The 20,334-nt window shown below is 34.1% G+C and overlaps 1 protein-coding gene across 1 annotated transcript; it reads left to right on the top strand.

The window, feature by feature from the left end:
• Positions 1 to 1,719: 1,719 nt before the first annotated feature.
• Positions 1,720 to 19,865, top strand: LOC116115694 (beta-galactosidase). Its single transcript, XM_031401817.1, has 17 exons — positions 1,720 to 1,855; positions 2,557 to 2,796; positions 2,977 to 3,123; positions 4,174 to 4,252; positions 5,055 to 5,238; positions 9,881 to 9,946; positions 11,463 to 11,699; positions 13,651 to 13,857; positions 13,967 to 14,270; positions 15,241 to 15,400; positions 15,549 to 15,657; positions 16,708 to 16,843; positions 16,950 to 17,005; positions 17,087 to 17,386; positions 17,474 to 17,596; positions 18,396 to 19,082; positions 19,408 to 19,865. Exons 1-17 carry the CDS (start codon positions 1,720 to 1,722, stop codon positions 19,576 to 19,578), a joined length of 3,342 nt encoding a protein of 1,113 aa, XP_031257677.1. The 3' UTR covers positions 19,579 to 19,865.
• Positions 19,866 to 20,334: the final 469 nt, after the last annotated feature.

Genomic DNA, 20,334 nt, shown 5'->3' with positions numbered 1-20,334 from the left:
AGGCAATTTAGTAATTTATATAACATATCTACTAATTTATTTCTCCCAACTAAGCATATAAATATAATATACCCACCAATTTATTTGAATCTAGCCAAACATATTTCCCTAAATATTCTTAATAATCTTTAAGGTAATCTATCTTTTCATTAATATAACATTCTCAATAATACAATATTCCCTGAACCAAACACGCTCTAAGGGTTGTTTGTTTATTCTTCATAAATCTTAATGTAGCCAATTTTAATATATTAAGATATTTTTTGCTTGTTTTGTTATTGATTTATATTTGATAAACAAATATAATCAAAAAGCCAAAAATATTTGGCTTTTATCTAAATACAACAACATCTTAATTACTAATAAATTTCTTTGGCCAACAATACACCTATTATATTTATATAATTCCAATTCTAACAAATCCCTTATATTTTATATGTTTTTGGTCTTATTTAATTTTAATTTTAATTTTTTTTGCTATAAATAAAATTTTAATATTATATCAAACATAATTTTTAAAATTATACAGTTATCTCTAATTTATAACATTTGTTTTGTTTTGATTTCCATAATTTTATAAGTTAAAATTGTTCAAAACATGTAAACAAATATTATTAAATACTTAAGATATTTACTACAAATAAAAACAAACAATTCAACATTATGATCATACATTGAAAAATAAAAAACAAATATCTCTATCATACTTGTAAATTCAAATAGAAATAGCTAACAAACACATTCAACTTTTAGACAGTGATTTAAAACCCAAGCTGAACTGGCCGGTCAGACCGAGAATCGACACTGACTGTGGTCCATGTACCCCCCAAACCCGAGAATAGCCACTGGCCCAGATTGGGCCGGATTTGGACGGGTAGAATAGTAACAAACCACCAATCCAACCGGCCTGATGCCTAAATTTGGTCACCAAATTCCGGCAGCTTCCAATGCCAACGATCCCATTTGACACCACCACCATGATCACCTTCATCTCCACATCAAAATCCCTATCATCCGAAAGTCCAATTGTGTTTGCTTCGCGAAAATCGGCAGTTTCCTCCCTAATTCTTGCAGATTGCAACGCCAACCACCCCACCTGACACCACTATCAACATCAACATCAACATCAACATCATCTTCATCTCCACATCAAAACCCCTATCATCTTGAACTCCGATTGGCCACCTGTCGTCGTCGTTTTGTCTGCTTTGTGGGTTGTTACCCAAATCGCAGGAGTGTGTTTGCTAAATTTTAAATCTGTAGGGACTGATTAGAATTTTGCAGGAGTATGTTTGCTGGATTTCAAAACTGCTAGATATGCTAGTGTCATTGGTCGAACTGATTGATCCAACCGGTCAGGCTGAAAACCCAAGGAATTGGCCCATTGATCGGTTCAAGGGGCGGACCACCTAAGGCTCATGAGAAAATAATTATTTAGCCCAATTGTATTTTATTAATCAAAAGCTTAACCAAATAAATTGAATATTGGTCTAAATTTTGTTTTTCTTTAGCCCAATGGATCCAAGAACTGACCCGGTTTATCCATTTTTCTTTTGAAGATAAAAAAAGAAAACAAAGCTCATGATTGAAAACGTGGTCCCCTGACTCGAAAATAGTTTCTGCTGAGTCAAAGAATCAGCACCCACTTCACAAGATCAACACTACTCTCTCTCGTTTCTCTTATCTGCTTATTCTAACAAGTGTTACTTCTCTGTAGTAATGGCTTCTTTGGTGGGGCAACTTGTGTTTGCCTTAGAAGGCCCAAATGGATATAAAGTTTGGGAAGATCAGTCTTTCATCAAGTGGAATAAGAGAGATCCTCATGTCACTTTACGTTGCCATGATTCTGTTGAAGGTCAACCATCTTTCCCATTCTCATCTCTATTGGTTTGTTCGTTTTTGTTTTTTTGATCATTTTTAAGTTTTAGCAAATGGCGTTCTGAGTATATTTCGATTCGTGGAGAATGCTACTGATAGAAATCCCGGTATTGATACCGGAATTAGAGGTTTTATTATCCACATTTGGCGGCTTTTACCTTACTGGCCCGAGAAATTTGTCTAGTAGGTTGGACAAAATTAACAAGTTTCATTTCCCAGTAATGGTACCGCGGGGGCCAGGAACATAGTATGCCAAATTGTAGTTTCTGAGGTTGTGATTCTATTCTGTTAGCATTGGTACTGTTTTGATAACTACCTGATGTTTTTGGAAGTTTTGCTCGTTGTTGTGGTTGAGTTTAGTTAAAACTGTCTGATCAGACAAATGGGCTCAAATTTAATTAGTCTATGTTGCAGTATTCAGCTCAAGTTCAACCTTTTTATTTCATTCACTCGTCTCTTGCACAAATACTAGCAACCTGATCCTTTTTGGAAAATTTCTTTTCTGGCTAATCTCTTTTGAAGTTTTAAACTTAACTGTAAAATGTAAATGGGGTTGAAAATAAATTCAGATTTGGTGTATACGTGTGCAGTATTCAATTCAATTATTCTTGATATTTGTTGGTGTCTATCTCCTTTTTTTTTTTTTTTTTTGAAATTTGACATTTTGTTTATCTATAGGTTCTCTTAGATACTGGTATGAACGCAATAAAGTGGATCTTTCTGCATCCAAAACTGCTGTTTGGGATGACGAAGCTGTTCAAGGAGCTCTTGACTGTGCTGGGTTTTGGGTTCAAGGCTTGCCTTTCGTCAAGTCTTTGTCTGGTTATTGGAAATTTTTCTTGGCTCCTAATCCTACCAGTGTTCCTATGAATTTTTATGACAGTGTATTTCAAGATTCTGAGTGGGACAAATTACCTGGTAAACATTTAATGCCTTTTATTTTATTCTTTTTCCGTTTCTAATTTTCAATTTCAATCAAATCTGACATGTAATTATGTCGTATTTTATAATTGCATCTTCTATATTATCTCCTTGTCTAGTACTTAGAAATGCTCCCCGGAATTCTCATAAGTTTATTTCTTCCCCTAATTGGAGCAGTTCCTTCCAACTGGCAGATGCATGGATTCGATCGCCCAATTTATACCAATGTTGTGTATCCATTTCCACTTGATCCTCCTCATACTTCTGTTGATAATCCTACTGGTTGCTATAGGACTTACTTTCACATTCCTAAAGAATGGCAAGGTATTATATACTTAAATGTGGTAGTGACTTTTGTTATGTGTTCTAATGCTTCTTGATCCTTGTTTATTTGTTCTTTTGCTTATTTTGTGCTTCAGTGATTATTAAACATTTGATCTAAGTTTGGCAGTTCTTATCCTTTCTGCATCTAAGGTTTACACTCAGATGAACTCTTAACTGCTCTATCTATGAACAACTTGCCCTCTGAACTTTTCATGGGAACAATGCCCATAAAACACTTGGCTGTAATCCTAGATTATCCCTCTTGACAGAAAATTCTGTTTAAACTTTTACTTATGTGTTATACCAGGTTGAACAAGTTCATTCCTGACAAATGTCTTTAGCAGATAGCACTAATTGGCAAGTCCATATTCTGTCTCTCAACTTGTTTTTTATTAGTGGTCTTTGATTTTTGAAATGGATTGGAAAAGAGTAGGAGAGGAATTTGGTGCTTAGATATAAAACATCTGGTCTTTTTTAGTCTACATGTTTTAGTCCAAGGTTCTAATCTTCAAAAAGTTTAATGCTTTAATATAACGTTGGAATCTAACATTTAACAGAGATATTCATAGGCTATATTGTGAAGGGTAAAATTGATTGTCACAAGGAAGAAGTACATGTTTGACTTGCTACAAATTTACATTGGCCAAATGTTCCTCACATGAGCTAAGGCATGCGATGTTTGTGACTCTTTAGGTTATCTGAAAATATTGATAGAAGAGGCAGTTTTGGGATTTTTTGTTTGGGGAATTGATTCAATTTGAAATTACAAGAGAATTCAATTTTCTCTTGAAGTATTTTTTTTTTTTTTTGGTATGTTTCATACTTAGAAGATATGCTTGTATGGTAATTCAAATTTGAATATGTTTATTTCCAGTGTTTACATGAATATGATAGTTCCCATTTCTCTCTCTCTCTCTCTCACAGACACACACATGCACGCGCGCGCACACACATACACGTGCAAACAATCACCCCAAACTCCTCCCACTAATTCGTACGTGGCACACATTTCACAAATCGTGGAACTTTGAAAGTTTATTATTTAAGCAGGTCGTAGACTATTCTTGCACTTTGAAGCTGTTGACTCGGCATTCTGCACATGGATCAATGGAGTGCCTGTTGGATATAGGTACTTATTGCATGTTTACAAGGAAATATTTTTTGAATTATAGTAATTATTATACTAATAGGAGGTAGGTTTCTTCTTTTCAATGATCCATTGTTTTGCCTTCATAGTGAATGTTAGCAATATCATCAGTATGTATATGTAGTTTATGTAGATAAAATATCTATTCATGAAAAGTTTGGTGATCTAAGCTGGGGTGCAATTAGGCAATTTATGCTGTTTCCTATAAGTAAAGAAAAAAAGAAAAAACACACACACACACACAAATTTAACGGAACCTATAATCAATGGATAGTATGTGATGAATGAATCACCTTACATTTTACACCAGAAATTATAATAACGTTTAATACCTTAAATAACAGTATGATATAAACTCTTAAACCATCATTGAGCTAGAGTTCATATATCGTTTTAATGAATCTCATTTACTCATGCAGTTGACATTGGAGTTGTTCAATTGTTTCCTATACACTTTTCTACTTCAGTTTCTTCATTACACACTAAAACTATGTTTTAGAGATGATCACACTTGGAGATCTAGTTGAGAAAAGGAAAAACAATCTAAATAATTTATAGTATAAAGACTCAATCTGAAGGTTGTCTATCACAGATTTGCTAGTTGAGCCTTATTTGCTTTAATATAAAAAATTAATTGCTGAGTCCAAAGGATATATATGGAGATCATTGAGGTATACTGCTGGGTACTGTATTAAAAAGTTATGGTTTATATGTCTGGGTGCCCTTGGTTACTGATAAACGTTTGATGGGAATTAACAGACTTGTTTGTGTTGTGCTAGGTCAGTCAGGATAGTAGACTACCTGCGGAGTTTGAAATTACGGACAACTGTTATCCATGTAGTTCAGACAAGCATAATGTTCTAGCAGTTCAAGTTTTTAGATGGAGTGATGGTTCTTACCTTGAAGATCAAGATCATTGGTGGTTATCTGGTATTCATCGTGATGTGCTTCTTCTAGCGAAGCCACGGGTTTGTTCCTTTGCATCCCTTTAATTAGCACTGCTGTTTTCTAATTAAAACCTAATACTATCTTGCTCTTGTTGAGCACTATTTAGCCATGAGACTCTATTTAGCCCACTAGACACTAGAAAACACTATCTAGTGCACTAGATGGTACTCAATGTCTTATGCACACAATGGTGTTCAACAAGTGTTAAATGTTGTTAACTGCGTGCTAGACAGGTTTAATGTATAGAGGAGCATTTTCATTCTTTGTGGTCATTATTTGACTATATATGCAAGAATTTTGAAACTGGCTATTTTTCAATTATGAACTATTTTTTTATTGGAAGTAAGGTCTTTACCCTCTTAGGCCATTTAACTTCAAGTTTCAGCCAAAGGGGAGGCTTTCTATTCTAGCTTAGGCAAGATAGGGAGATTATTGATTGCTAACTTATGTTTGTGTGCATATTACTTATTTGTTTAAGCATATAATAATTGGAGGCTTAGGTTGGTTACTTGCTTCATGATCTATGCATGATAATTACTTGCCGAAGCATTAATCCTACATTTAAGTAGTTTAAGTATTATACGTAGCAGGATTTAAGAGCTTTTATGATTCTTATACAGAGATGAACCCAAAAAGAAGAAAAGGATGAAAGAACTAGGAAAATGATACATTTAGTTTGACATAGTGAATTGCTAGTAACAGATAGGTTACTAGAATTATTTATCTTGTTATATTTCTTATTTATTGGAGTCTTATGATATAATTTTAATTTAATATCATAGGCAGAGACTTAGTTAAGAACAACTGAATGAACCTTGATTAAATAGGGTTGAGCACCGGTTTTGTCCATGGAATGTTTAAATGTTTAACCTGTCTACATAATCTAATATTTTGGTAAATGGATCAGCATTTTCATAGGGCTATCTTGAATTCCAGTGAGGATTTAGGTTGACTCCTATTAGTTTTACAATTAGAATATACCCTAAAAAAATTATAAAATGTATAGATAAATGAAACTGATAAATTCGGGATCTTATCTGTTAGCCTTAGTCCATTGCTTGTAAATTTGGAGAATTCTGGAAAGATGGGAGAAATTCTATTAATAAACTAGTTGAAATCCATTTTACAAGAACAATCCTCCTTATATAGTCTCTTAGGACCTTGGAGGAAAAACCTTGAAAAAGTTAGTTGCATATGCTAATCCTACGATCACACTTTTTGCACTTTTTCTTGCCAATTGGACCTCTTTTTCCACATCAACAACTCTCCTCTGATGGGAACCTGGATTCTTAACACTCAACACAACCCAAACAGAGTATAGTATACCCAAACAGAGCAATATACCAACACAGTTCAGTAACAATTGAAAAGACAGTTAATATGAATATACCTCTATATTGATTGATAAAGGAATGAATAACAACGGTAATGGCGAACAAGAAAGAAAACATCAATGAATGTAAAGATAACCTAGCAATTCGAGGAGCTAGGGGCCTCCCTTCCAATATCCCACTAAAATATTCTCTCCCTTTTACAATTCGTATCCCTCAATTTATACTCACTAACGTCACACCAATTCCATTGTTATTACCACGTGGATAACCAACTCTCACTTGCACACTGATGAGACCCTGAGTGTGCTGGTCTATTGTAGGAAACATAAGGTTGGGAAGTAGGGGATTTTGGTGATGTGGCAGGAAACTGCCAGGGGTTTAGGCTAGGACAGGTGGCGATTAAGGGTTGGGACAGCAAGGGAATTCAGTTAGGGAGAGAAAGAGAGCTGGAGGATAAAAAGAGAGGGAGAAAGCAGATTAGGGGGGAAGAATTTAGGGAAATTTGGGAGGAGCTAACCCTCGAAGTTAACAATTAGGGAGGAGCTGGCCCTCGAAGTCTAGCATATATGTTTTTCCATTATTTTCCATTGTTTGTTAATTGAATTCTTGTTGATCTCATGTTGAGATATAGTCCATAGCTGAGTGTAATTCTGAACTTCTCAATGCAATATATACTCTGTTATTCTGGACGTTTACATGATATTTACAATGAACTGTTGATTACTTCTGGTGTTAGTATTTGTGTATGAGAGAGTAAGAGATCTGGGTAGGTTCGCATCACACACCATGCTATTTGCCCTTATTATTCCTTTTGTAAATTTGAGTTGGATGAGTTGGGTCTTATCATCCTCACTTTTTAATAGAGTTTCATCTTGAACTTTATATGAAAAACCTTGTCTTTTACTAAATTTAGGCAAGTTAGTGCACTTTTGCACCAAACAAAACTTATATTTTAACTCTAGCTCCTACATAACTCCATTACTTCTAGTCATTGTCTTTAGGCAAGACAAGTAAATTTAAAATAAAATTCCAAGATTCCCATAGATTCTCGCTTATTTAATTACTTTGACATCCAATTGACTTATTATATTTTGTTTTCTATTCTTTTGACTTCCTTTTACAATCACTATCTTCATAGGGATTTCAAATTTTGTGTTTTGTATAACCCTTTAGATGATTTCATTTTATTTCTATTAGTTGCATAACTCCACAGGATATCTCTGATGTTGATATCTAAGTCATGAGTGAAGTTAAGCACTAAAACAGTAGATAGAATTCTGTAAGTTGGGGTTTATCTACAGTAGTGAGAGGTCATACATATGGAGAAAATAATGGATCATTAGATGTAAGGGGAAGCAAAGTGCGTTTAAATGCTCAATAAAGAGATCAAACTTGCTTGGACGAAGGAAATCCCTAGAAAGAGTATTAACATTTTTAGGCAAAAACTGAAGTTTTATCTTGTCAGAGTCAAAACCGTAGGTTTCAACAATGTATTTAAAAATCTCTGGAGAAGATAGGGGAGTAACTGGGGCTCTCTGTTTTCTTTTCCTTTACCTCTTGAACTATTTCTTACCATGATTTAATATTAAAAAAAATAGGATATCTTAAAATAAAGAAAAGATTTGGGAGGATGAAGAATGGAACCTAAGGTTTAGAATTTCTCTACCCGAGGATTATTAAAAGAATGGCAATGGATAGATGATGGCAAAGGTTGACGGTTGGAGTAGGAATGTTGATAAAAGAAGAGACCGGTTGGATTATAAATAAGCTTTGTGAACAAGCGGATGGTAGGTGGCTTCAGTAATTATGCTTCTTTCAAAATTTTAAATTCCTAAAAGGTGATATCTGCTATAGGGAGTCAAGAAAAGTCGAAAGAATAGAAATGGGAGGACTCAAATAGGGAGTCAAAAGTAATCAAATAAATAAGAATTTTGCGGAATCTTGGAAGTTTCTTATTTTTCATTTTTTTAAATTTAATTGTCTTGCCTAAAGATAAGGATTGAAAGGATGAGAGTTATGTCGGGGGTGGATTTAAATATAATTTGGGTTTGGTGCAAAAGTGGGCTAACTTAGGTAAACTTAGTAAAATATAGGGTTATTCAAATAAACTCCAAGAGGAAAGCCCATTAGCAAGGGTGAAAAAAAGTTGATGATGGGGAAAAAAAATGTCTAGTTAGTAAGGAAAAGTGGAAAAAGTGTGACATTGGGATTAGCATATAACTAATTTTTTAAAAGTTTTCCCTACATGATCCTAAAGGACTATATATAAGGAGGTATGCTCCAGTCAAAAGGATTACAATTCATTCATTAATGAATTTCTCCTATTTTTCTAAAATTCTCCCAATTTTCTCTTGCTTTCTCTCATTTTCTCCTAATCCACCAATGCCAACTCTAGAGAATCCTTGAAGATCTCTGAATCTTCAACATGTATATAATAATCAGGACATCTCAACCTTAATTGTGTTAGGGCCATACTTATATATATCATTGGATTTATTTATGAAATATCATATCACTTCAATAAAATGAGTTAAACGGTGATTAAGCACGGCCTTGACAAGATTTATATCAAGACTAGAAACTACTTTATATATTAGGATGATAAAATCTTGACTCCTCTGATGTACAAAGTAAAATGAATCGTTTGCCATGCATCCACGCCTAGGCATATGATTATCATGCACAAACTGCCAAGCAAGTAGTTGATATAGCCGCCAAGCATTACATGCTTAAGCAAGTAGTTAACATGTAAACAAACCTAAGCTGGTAATTTGGAGCCTCCATTTTAGCCTAAGCTTGAATTTGAAGCATTGTTGCCCTTAAGTGGTTTAAGACCCACTGTCATTACAGTAGAGGATCTGCCCTTTTAATATAATTTTCTGTAAGTTGTTGTAGATTGAGAAATATGATAAAAGGATTGAGTTGAAAATTAGGAGTAAAGGCACTAGCTAAATACTGGTCAAAAGATCCTATTCTTGACACTGAATCTTTCCCCTCCATAATCCATAAATCAGAAAACAGTGAAGCCAAATCAAATTAGGTGAACTGTATTTTGATTGTAGTAAGAATTAGTCTACTTGCTCTACAAGGTCTTGGCATTTGGTCTTTTTCGACCGAAGAATCAAAATAGTAGAGACTCCATAAGATCTTTCATTGCCAAAGGCATATCCAACAAGTGAAAATGGCTTCTGAGGAGTTTAAGAAAGTCTTGACCTCATATATATCTAAGTATAATGATTAATTGAATATTTTATCAGGCCTTGGAACTTTGTGTATTGCAAATTTTCTTTCTGTGATCAGATAAATTAATCCAATTTTGGTAATGCAGGTGTTCATTGCAGACTACTACTTTAAATCAAATCTGGCTGAGGATTTTTCTTATGCAGATATTCAGGTAAAAGAACTTGTTTGAAGAGAAACTTAATTTTTTTTTGTTTCTTGGTACGATGAAATCTAGAAACTTGGCACTTGTTTTAAGTTTAACAGTAGTCAGATTCTATTGGATGAGGGTTATTGTACATGATCTGATTATGCTCAACTATTTTTTGTATCACATGGTTATATCATTTTTTACTTGCTGATGCTCACTGGTTATGTTGTCTATTTATATGATAACATCCCTATTGCATGTGACATATCTGCCATATTCTGGTTGATATGTCTACATATGCTGTGACCTTTGTTCATAGCAATGAGGGAACTATAAAGTTGAAAGTTTTCCTGTGGGCTATACCATTCAGTGTCAAAGTTTCTGGTTGTATCTCTAAACAGAGCCTTGGTTTTTTGGTGAGAGCTCCTCTGGCACAGCTTATGGGAATTTTTGCCATACTTCCTCTAATGCATGTTGAGTATTCATGAAAAAAGTATTTTTTTCTAGATAATTTTATGCTAAATTTGGAAAATTTGGTTACGTTTTAAAGTCCTAGTATTTTGTTTATTTTACTTCCATGTGTTTTGGTATTGATATGCTAATTGTAATTAGAGACTTCCCTATTTACTCCTAATTCTCATTTGATATCAAATCATTAGGTCTATAACCATCAAACCATTATTCACAACTCACATGAGTGGTTTGTCTATTAATATATTATATTAAAAAGAAATGCTATGTGTTATTCATTTATCATCTCCTCTGCTTGACTTTATGAGTCACCGAACCATTATAGAAAGCATAATATTACACATACAACATTTTTCATACAACATTATGTGATAAAAGATGATTGGGTGAAAGTTTTTTTTTAATTTAAAATCAGCCAATCATATTTTGCCGCATAATGTTGTATGCGAAATGTTGTATGTGTCGTATCACTCTTATAGAAATTCTAGGCATATGGATTACAAAGAAACATAATAGAAAAGCACTGCCAAGACCTTCTTTTCATTTTTGAGCTGTTCATGAGATTCATTTTGTCAAGGTAATCATAAGCTTTCAGCTAATATTTCCAATAAGAACTTATGGCGTGCAGCCATTAGGATTTATGTAGAAGCTTACCTCTATTAATGCAATGCCAATAATCAAATTACTAGGTCTGACGAAGTCACTCTATGATTCTTTAATTGGATATAATGAGATTAAAGTTACTATAATTATATATATTAAGCTCAGGTGTCATGCCTGCTATTTTGTTTTAAGTTTAAAGTCAATTTCTTTTAGGTAATATTTACTTTGGATACTTTATCACTGTTGAGAAGAGGCTAGGGTGATTATGGTATCTTCACATTTAATTTACGGTAAACAAATTTATACTTTCTGTGTTTCTTTATAGTTGTTATATGTAATTGACAAATGGTGTAAGCACCATCCTAATTGAACCACTTGAATTATTCATACAGTGTTTCTTAGAATTAATGTATGATCAGTAACTTCTACACTCAAAGTTATGGTTTTCTTCTATGCACTCATTCAGGTTGAAGTGAAAATTGATACCTCTCGAGAAGCATCTAAAGATAGTGTCCTTGCCAACTTTGGCATAGAAGCAGCATTATATGACACCAGGAGCTGGTACAGCCATGATGGAATTAGCGATCTGCTTTCATCTAATGTGGCTAATATAAAGCTCAGTCCCTCTAGTGCAAGTGTAGACTTTCCTGGTTATGTGCTTGAGGGAAAACTTGAAATGCCAAGGCTTTGGTCTGCAGAGCAAGTAAGGAAGCCAACTTTTCAGATACCATTTCAAATTTATATTTATCATGAACTCATTAGGTGGTAAATAATTTTCCCCTTTCTTTTTATCTATTTTTTGTTTTTCCTTTGCGGGGGTGAGTGGGGCGTGGGGCATAGTGAGTGGTGTTGAGTATCTAAACTTTATTAAGCAACAAAGGATAACATTAAGTTTGTAGATGTTGACGTGCTAAATTTGTACCAGACAAGAAAAAGGGAAATATGGCTTCCTACTGAAAATGATGAAGTACAACAAGGTTAACAATGGTGTTGAAATAAATATTGCTTAGTTGTCAGTTACCAAACCAGTTGTGTGCAGTATACAAGATGTATTTCTCTTTATTTTCTGTTTCTGTATTTTCATTTTCTAGTCTTGCTGTTAGGCTATATAATCCTTGTGCTGTTACTAATCAATACAACTCTAAGTAATCTTTTTCTCTGTTAATAGATGGTGATGGTGTAAATGATCAGAATTTTCTGGCATTTATATCTTAACAGCTTAACTGTTGATCTAGGGTGTAGATGATATTAACAAATTTTCTGCAGTTCACACTTTCTTTAACTACCCTATGGTCTATTATGATATCTCATTGTTCCTTGCATGGTATCATATAATTTATGTATTTCTTTCAAACACCAACAACAAATGTTTGCTCAATATGAACACATATGTATATGGTGAAGTGCATTTATTGTCATAATCTATGTTATCAGCAGCATAGTTATTTTCATAATTTAAATACAGAGAAGAAGCATGCTATATGCTTTATATAAATGATTTTTACTGATTCTAATACGTTGAATAAGAAAACATGGTATGGGATAGGATTCAGTTTTTAGCATCGTTTTGGGCTGCGGAACTCTTAAGAATTTTTTCGATTCTTCACTTTTCTTTATTCATCTAAATTGGGATGGGGTTATCAATTAATTTGGCAGTGGGGTTTTGTATAGATTGATTCACATCTATATTATACAGCTTGTGTCTTTTTGAGACTGTTGTGGACATCTGGTTAATTGCTATAACTCATTTTTACCATCAATACATATATTTTGCTTCCTATATATATATATATATAAAAAGATAAATAAAAAAAAAAAAAAATTTGGTTGTGGTCATGGTTGTATGGTTTCTTATTGTATTGTTTATTTGTTATCATATAATGTAGAGTTTTTTTCCCTGAAAGAATAAACTTTAAATTAGTATAGCAGAAATGGAGAGGCATGGCAATGGGTTTGTTAACAAATTATATGGTAATGTAAGGTCCAGTGTGAGAAACATGAAGAACTTATTCATTTTAATATCTTTTGGCTTTATGATTGTAATTCCATAGGGTTTGAAAATTAGGATAGTAATGCATGAATTACACCACGTTCCTTCAATTTATGTATGAAAATCTTATCTGTATGAAAAAGATAAGTGAGGTGACACGTTTCCTCCCTCGAAGAATGTAAAGAAAATATCAAGGAATATATGCACACGTCTAAATGATTGCAGTGACATGAGGTTCTAGTCTCTTCCTGACCCATTGCTTTGAACAACTTTGTAAATTTACCTATCTTATTTCTCTTTTGTTTTGCCCATTTTGTTTCTTTGATATAAAAAATAGTGTATTTATTTAGTTTTTAATCAACAATGGAAGAAATGTCAAATGAAAATTTTGCATGTGATAGAAGTTTTTATTTCTTAGACGGTTCAAAGACTGCATTAGGAGATTCAAGAACTTTTCTGTAGAACTTCTATCTTATTTCTTGCTCTGTTAGCTTTCCTAATCAATTGTGCTCATGATTAGGTTTTATTGAGTTCCATAGAGTTTTTTGAACTCCATTGTTTTGTCCTTGCTTAGCAAATTTGACTTTGTATTACAATGTTTTCCTGTACCTAAATCTTTGGCATTTCCATATCTTATTTATTTTTAATTTGCATTCTTGAACAGCCAAATTTGTATACTCTTGTTGTCATCCTCAAAGATGCATCTGGCCTTGTAGTGGATTGTGAATCATGCCTTGTCGGCATACGACAAGTATCAAAAGCTCCCAAACAATTACTTGTTAACGGCCATCCAGTTGTAATAAGAGGTGTTAATAGGCATGAACATCATCCACGTCTGGGGAAGACAAACTTGGAGTCATGCATGATTAAGGTTCTATTTATTCCTTTTGCTCCCCTCAATATTAGATTCAATTTCAAACTTGGTCCTGCAAAATGGTTTTATTTACCATATTGTGATGTTCTAACTTTTCTGCCTACAGGATTTGGTTCTGATGAAGCAAAACAATATAAATGCTGTAAGAAACAGCCACTATCCCCAACATCCCCGTTGGTACGAATTGTGTGATTTATTTGGCATGTACATGATAGACGAAGCGAATATTGAGACACATGGCTTCTACTTTTCGGGACATCTGAAGCATCCTGCTTCAGAACCAAGTTGGGCTACTGCTATGTTGGATCGTGTGATAGGCATGGTAGAGAGAGACAAAAATCATGCTTCCATTATTTGCTGGTCTTTAGGAAATGAGGCTGGATACGGTCCTAATCATTCTGCTTCAGCTGGTACTTGATTCTGCTTTCTTTTTTTATTTATTTTATTTATCTTTGGGAGTTTGGGGGTTTTTGGAACCAATTTCTTGATACTTCATCAACTTCACTGCTGTTTCATTTTGTTGTTCTTTACTTTAAGCATAGTTTTGCAAAACTCTTCTAGTGAACGGGTTCTTAGATAAAATGAATTTATTTCTTAAAGGTGTCCCACAGAACCCTTGTTTGTAGTTGCAGGGAACTTTTCTGTTTTTTATGTTTTGCATTTTCACATTTACATATTTTGGCATCAAAAGCATCTGAGATATGCAATACATATCTGAAGTTTTTTCTTGAATTGAAGGTGAAATTTGGGAAAAGATAAAAGCATGCACTGCACTGATTGAATAAGAATTGTGCAATTTTGTTGTCTAATTTGAACTGGCACAGTAATAAGATTCCAGCATATAAAATGTCTATTAAATTTTAGATATATTGCTGTAAGCTCTATGACATATGGATTGTATGTTGTTCTCAAAAAGCTGGTCATGATTAAATTTCTATCTTTAAATTTGGGTATATAAATTTACTGAAGTCTTGGAATTGATCAAAATTATCACTCTTTCTTTTCTTCTCTACTCATGTCCGCTTGAGAGGGAGTGTAGAAATTTATTGTTTTCCTTCCCCTATTTCCTTTTGGTCCAAAATTGAGAAGTGGATGCCAGAATGGAAGACCAATGAGAGAAAACTTTATAAAATTCTCTTCTTGTTGCCAAGATAGGCGAACAATTGTGAACAGAAATTTTTTTAGAGCAAGTTAAGTGATATATTCTATAGAAAGTACTTGCTCATAATAAGATTATGAGTACTTTCTTAGTTTTCTCCTTCAATGAAAACAAAGAAAGAAAATTTTCCCCCTTTCCTTCTCCTCGTTTATATACCTTTCCTGTTCTCGTAGGTAATGAGATGAACTGAATGTTATTGGTATGATGGATTTTGTATATAGGTTGGATTCGAGGAAATGATCCCTCGCGGCTAATTCACTATGAAGGAGGTGGATCCAGAACTCCATCTACTGATATTGTATGCCCAATGTATATGCGTGTCTGGGACATAGTGAAGATTGCAAAAAATCCAGCTGAAACACGTCCTTTGATATTATGCGAGTATGCTAGTTCATTGCTATTTTATTTTCACAGAGGCTGCTTGCTTTTTTATTTTTAGATTAGCCAATAACAAGATAACTGGCCTTTTATTTTTGTAGTCTTTCCACTTTTGTTTACTTAAGGTTTCTTATGAAGTCTCTAATGATAGGTATTCACATGCAATGGGAAACAGCAATGGAAATCTTCATGAATATTGGGAAGCAATTGATAACACATTTGGTCTCCAAGGAGGCTTTATCTGGGATTGGGCCGACCTGGTACAGAACCTTTCAGTCCAAGTGCAGTGAATAATTAACATCTTGCCTAAATTTGAGTTTTGGCAATATTTTAATACAATATTCATGTAAATTTTAAAAGAACTTTTGCAGTTAATCTAGTAGGCACCGCCTTGTGATGATAAATAAGTTTTCCCTCCACTTCTCTATGGACTTTTTTTCCCCAATTGCATCGCCCATGAACAGTTATGAAATTACTTGTATGAAAATACCTCTTTTCCCCTCTAATTCTCATCTGGCAAGCCATATATTTTTCTCAGAAAGGAAGTTTTGGCACTCCTCCTTTCATGTTAAACTCTCTTTGGTTTTCTCCTCACAAATATGCCACGTTCCTATATGAGAACAACTTCTTTGTCTTGTCCTCGGTTACTATTATGCTTCTTTTCCTTTTCAAATAATAACAGGTTCAAGTTCTTGAATAAGTTGATTGGTAAACATGGATATGAATCACTGTGTCCTGTTTTCTCGAGTTATGTCTGTCTCCCTTTTCTGTTTGAATGATGTGTAAATGCTTGCACAGATCAGTAGAAACCTTAAGAAATTTAAGTAACAAATATCGAAGCTTTAATTTAAGTGCAAGTTATTATCTGCGCTTCAGTTTATTTGATTTTCTTCCTATCATATGAGGTTCACATTGAAGTTTGTTTTTTCAGCATGCTATAACTCAACTAGAATTGTTCTCTTATCTGGCTAGTTAAATTCAAAGCACCTTAACTTAATTAATGAAATTGCTGACTTCTTTCTGTGTAAATATCATTCTATTATATTTCTTTTCAATTGTCAAATGTTTGAGCTCTGTTTTGTGGTCAAGGAATTTAGAACCTAATTCGTCTGTTATACTTGAGCTATTTTTCTTGAAAATGTATTATCAAAATGATATCCTGGACTGTGTTCCCATAGCATCTCTGTTTCTCTTCATTTTCTCTCCTCCCTTCTCCCTTTTATTTTTCTCTTTTCTTCGGTTGCTCAGCAGAGGATGATATTACCCGGAGATTAATATTTTGCATTTTGCATTTTGCAATTTTCATGTAGGGATTATTGAAAGAGAGTGCTGATGGTAGTAAACGTTGGGCATATGGAGGTGATTTTGGGGATACACCTAATGATTTGAACTTCTGTTTGAATGGCTTAATATGGCCAGATCGAACTCCTCATCCTGCATTACACGGTAACATCATATTTATGTCTTATGTAAAATGTAGGAATGTCCTTATAGCTCTTATTCCAACGATCAGCTTGCATCACAACTCATTGTCCTTCTTATGATTTTTCAGAAGTTAAGTATCTCTATCAAACAATCAAGGTTTCCATAAGAGAAAGCATGGTCAAGGTATTCACCTTTCTTCATTGGCTTTTTATTTACTTTTAATTTAATCTCATTTTTACTTACAGTTGAAATCTTTCTTTACAGATAACCAACACTAATTTTTTTGAAACAACGGAACAATTGCATTTCACCTGGGTTCTTCATGGGGATGGTTGTATGCTTGGATCTGGAGTTCTATCTCTTCCCGTGATACAACCCCAGAGCAGTTATGATATAGAATTGAAGTCGAGTCCATGGTATTCTCAATGGGCTTCTTGTTCTGCAGAAGAAATTTTTTTGACTATAACTGGTAAACTTTTGGACTCTACACGCTGGGTTGAAGCTGGCCATGTCGTTTCTTCTACACAAGTCCAATTGCCTTCCAAAAGAGAAACTATTCGTCATGTAATTGTTCTTCCTTTTTTACATGTTCTATAAGTGTAGACACAAGGTAACATGGTTATATGCTTGATTAATGATGTCGGTTTTCAGGTCATCAAAACTGGAGGTGCTGTTATTCGCCACGAAACTATTGGGGATACAATTCTGGTCAGCCACCAGAATGATTGGGAGATAAAATTTGACATTCAGACCGGAGCTGTTGAAAGCTGGAAGGTAGTTTATAAAACTGGTCATGTGGAATTGGCCACCTTTTATTGAAACGAAATTGATCTTTTTTAAATGCAATTCACTATATAATGGCGAAGATACCTGTTTGAGCATTTTGGAAGCCAGCAGAATATAAATGGAAATCTTCTGGCAAATGTTACTCCTTTAAGTACAGTCTTTTATATGTTTGAACACATGTTACCTGATTGTCTTCATTTAAACAATATACATGCATATCAAACCTTGTTTTTTGATGGAACAAGTGAACACCTTTTCAGACTACTGCCAAAAAATTGTGTATTGAACTAGCCACAGAGAGGTTCTAACTTGCGGTTGCTTGCATGCAATGACAAATTTATAAACTTGGGATGCTTTGCTTGTCATGGTAGATGAAAAGTTTCTCCATAATATTTGAGTGCATTTTGAAATGGTAGAAGAGAAAGGTATTTAAGATTTAAAGTTAAAACACTTCTTTCAATATTTTTGTCTATAGCATTTAATTGAGAATTTCAAGGAATTACCTTTTCATGAAAACATTTTTAATTAATTATCTCTCTCTTTATTCCACGTTTTTCTTCTCTCTGAAATGTTTAGGAGAATTGAATGAATGAACCAAAAAATCAACATACTCTTGACATGTTTTTATTTTGATTTTCAACTTTCTGGAATGTTTAAAGACGCTAAAATGACAGCCATAACTGTTTAGAACTTGTTTCTTACATTTTTGTTGTCACACTCAAATTATTATCTGTCATGTACTTGACTATATTAGGAACTACGAGTAAAATTTTGTGCTGAATGGCAGGTTAATGGAGTTCCTGTGATGAACAAAGGCATATTTCCATGCTTCTGGAGGGCACCTACAGATAATGACAAAGGGGGCGGTGAAAGTAGTTACTACTCCAAGTGGAAAGCTGCTCATATTGATAGCCTTCTTTTTCATACAAAGGGCTGTTCCACACAGAATGTTACAGACGATCTTGTGAAGATAGCAGTGGTTTACTTTGGTGTGCCTAAGGGCGAGGGTTCCTCCTCTGAAAAGGAAAAACCAAATGCTTTATTTGAAATTGAATTGGTTTATACAATATATGGTTCTGGGAATGTCATTATCGAATGCAATGTTAAACCAAATGCTGATCTTCCACCTTGGCCACGTGTTGGAGTTGAATTCCACTTAGAAAAATCAATGGAAAATATCAAATGGTATGGTAGAGGACCGTTTGAATGTTATCCTGATAGAAAAGCTGCGGCACATGTTGGAGTATATGATCAGAAAGTGGGTGACTTGCATGTACCTTATATTGTTCCTGGTGAATGTGGGGGTAGGGCAGATGTTAGATGGGTGACATTCCAAAACAAGGAGGGTTTTGGAATTTATGCTTCAATGTATGACAACTCACCCCCCATGCAGATGAATGCAAGTTACTACACAACCACAGAGCTTGACCGTGCAACACACAATGAGGATCTCTTAAAAGGAGATATCATCGAGGTAATTTCAACTGTGTTTTCTTTTTCCTACCGAAGAAAATATTCAGTGTTAATAAAATATTTTTGTCAGCAGTTGGGTATCGAGCAGCCTTCTATTTCTTTTTTACTCAGAAGTTCCCCAACCCTTCTTATGTGTTCATTGAGTTTTGAACTGAGACTATTGCCGAATAATCATTTGAGCTAGTCCTTGGGGTTTATTTTTGTGCATTTTGTCGACTTATGTATATTTTTCTATATTTTTTTGCTCGTTCTCATGTTTACACGTATCTGTCTCAATTTTCATGTTCACTGTAACCAATTGTCCCTTCATGGTGATGGTATTATAGGTGCATCTTGACCACAAACATATGGGTCTAGGAGGGGACGATAGCTGGACGCCGTGTGTCCACGATAAGTATCTCATTCCTGGTGTACCTTACTCATTCTGTATTAGGTTATGCCCATTAACTGCAGCCACATCTGGCCATGACATCTACAGGTCCCAACTTCAGAACTAAGTCCTTTGAACAGATTGTGTTACTTGATACTTCAATAAGAATAAATGATGATGATGCGTGTTGCCGTTGTGCATATTGAAAGGTTCTCCTCAAGATCTTTTGCTTTTTGTGACAGAAGTAGTTTTTCATTTTCATTGTAAACTGTAGTAGTTTTCCCCTTGTAGGATATTCTGGGCTGGTTATGTGGTTCAAAATGCTGTGTTCGAGAATCCATTTTCTGGGCATACTTATTGAATAAAAATATAAAACTACTTTTCATATTTGCTTATTTATCTGGATCTTCTCTATTTATTGCTTATGCTATAATAAAATTTCAGGCCAGTAACGTTATTGGTCCCCGACAATCATCGGATGAGATTTCTCTTAAAAGGAGAAGTTCGATTGGCTTTGGCCACAATACAAGTATGTAAGAATGCGTCGTACTATGCTTGAAGATAAATTGAGTGTTGGATTAATCATGCGGCTAAGATTTACTGATAGAGAAAATACATTATTTATAAATGATAAATGTGATTACTACTGAACATTTTAAATTTGCATGTGATAGAAGTTTTTATTTCTTAGACGGTTCAAAGACTGCATTAGGAGATTCAAGAACTTTTCTGTAGAACTTCTATTTTCTTGCTCTGTTAGCTTTCCTAATCAATTGTGCTCATGATTAGGTTTATTGAGTTCCATACGAGTTTTTTGAACTCCATTGTTTTGTCCTTGCTTAGCAAATTTGACTTTGTATTACAATGTTTTCCTGTACCTAAA

This window comes from Pistacia vera, unplaced genomic scaffold (genome assembly GCF_008641045.1).
Source record: "Pistacia vera cultivar Batoury unplaced genomic scaffold, PisVer_v2 Contig751, whole genome shotgun sequence".
NCBI lineage: Eukaryota > Viridiplantae > Streptophyta > Magnoliopsida > Sapindales > Anacardiaceae > Pistacia > Pistacia vera.
The sequence above is the reverse complement of the archived record's forward strand: the minus strand, read 5'-3'. Positions and strand labels throughout refer to the sequence as shown.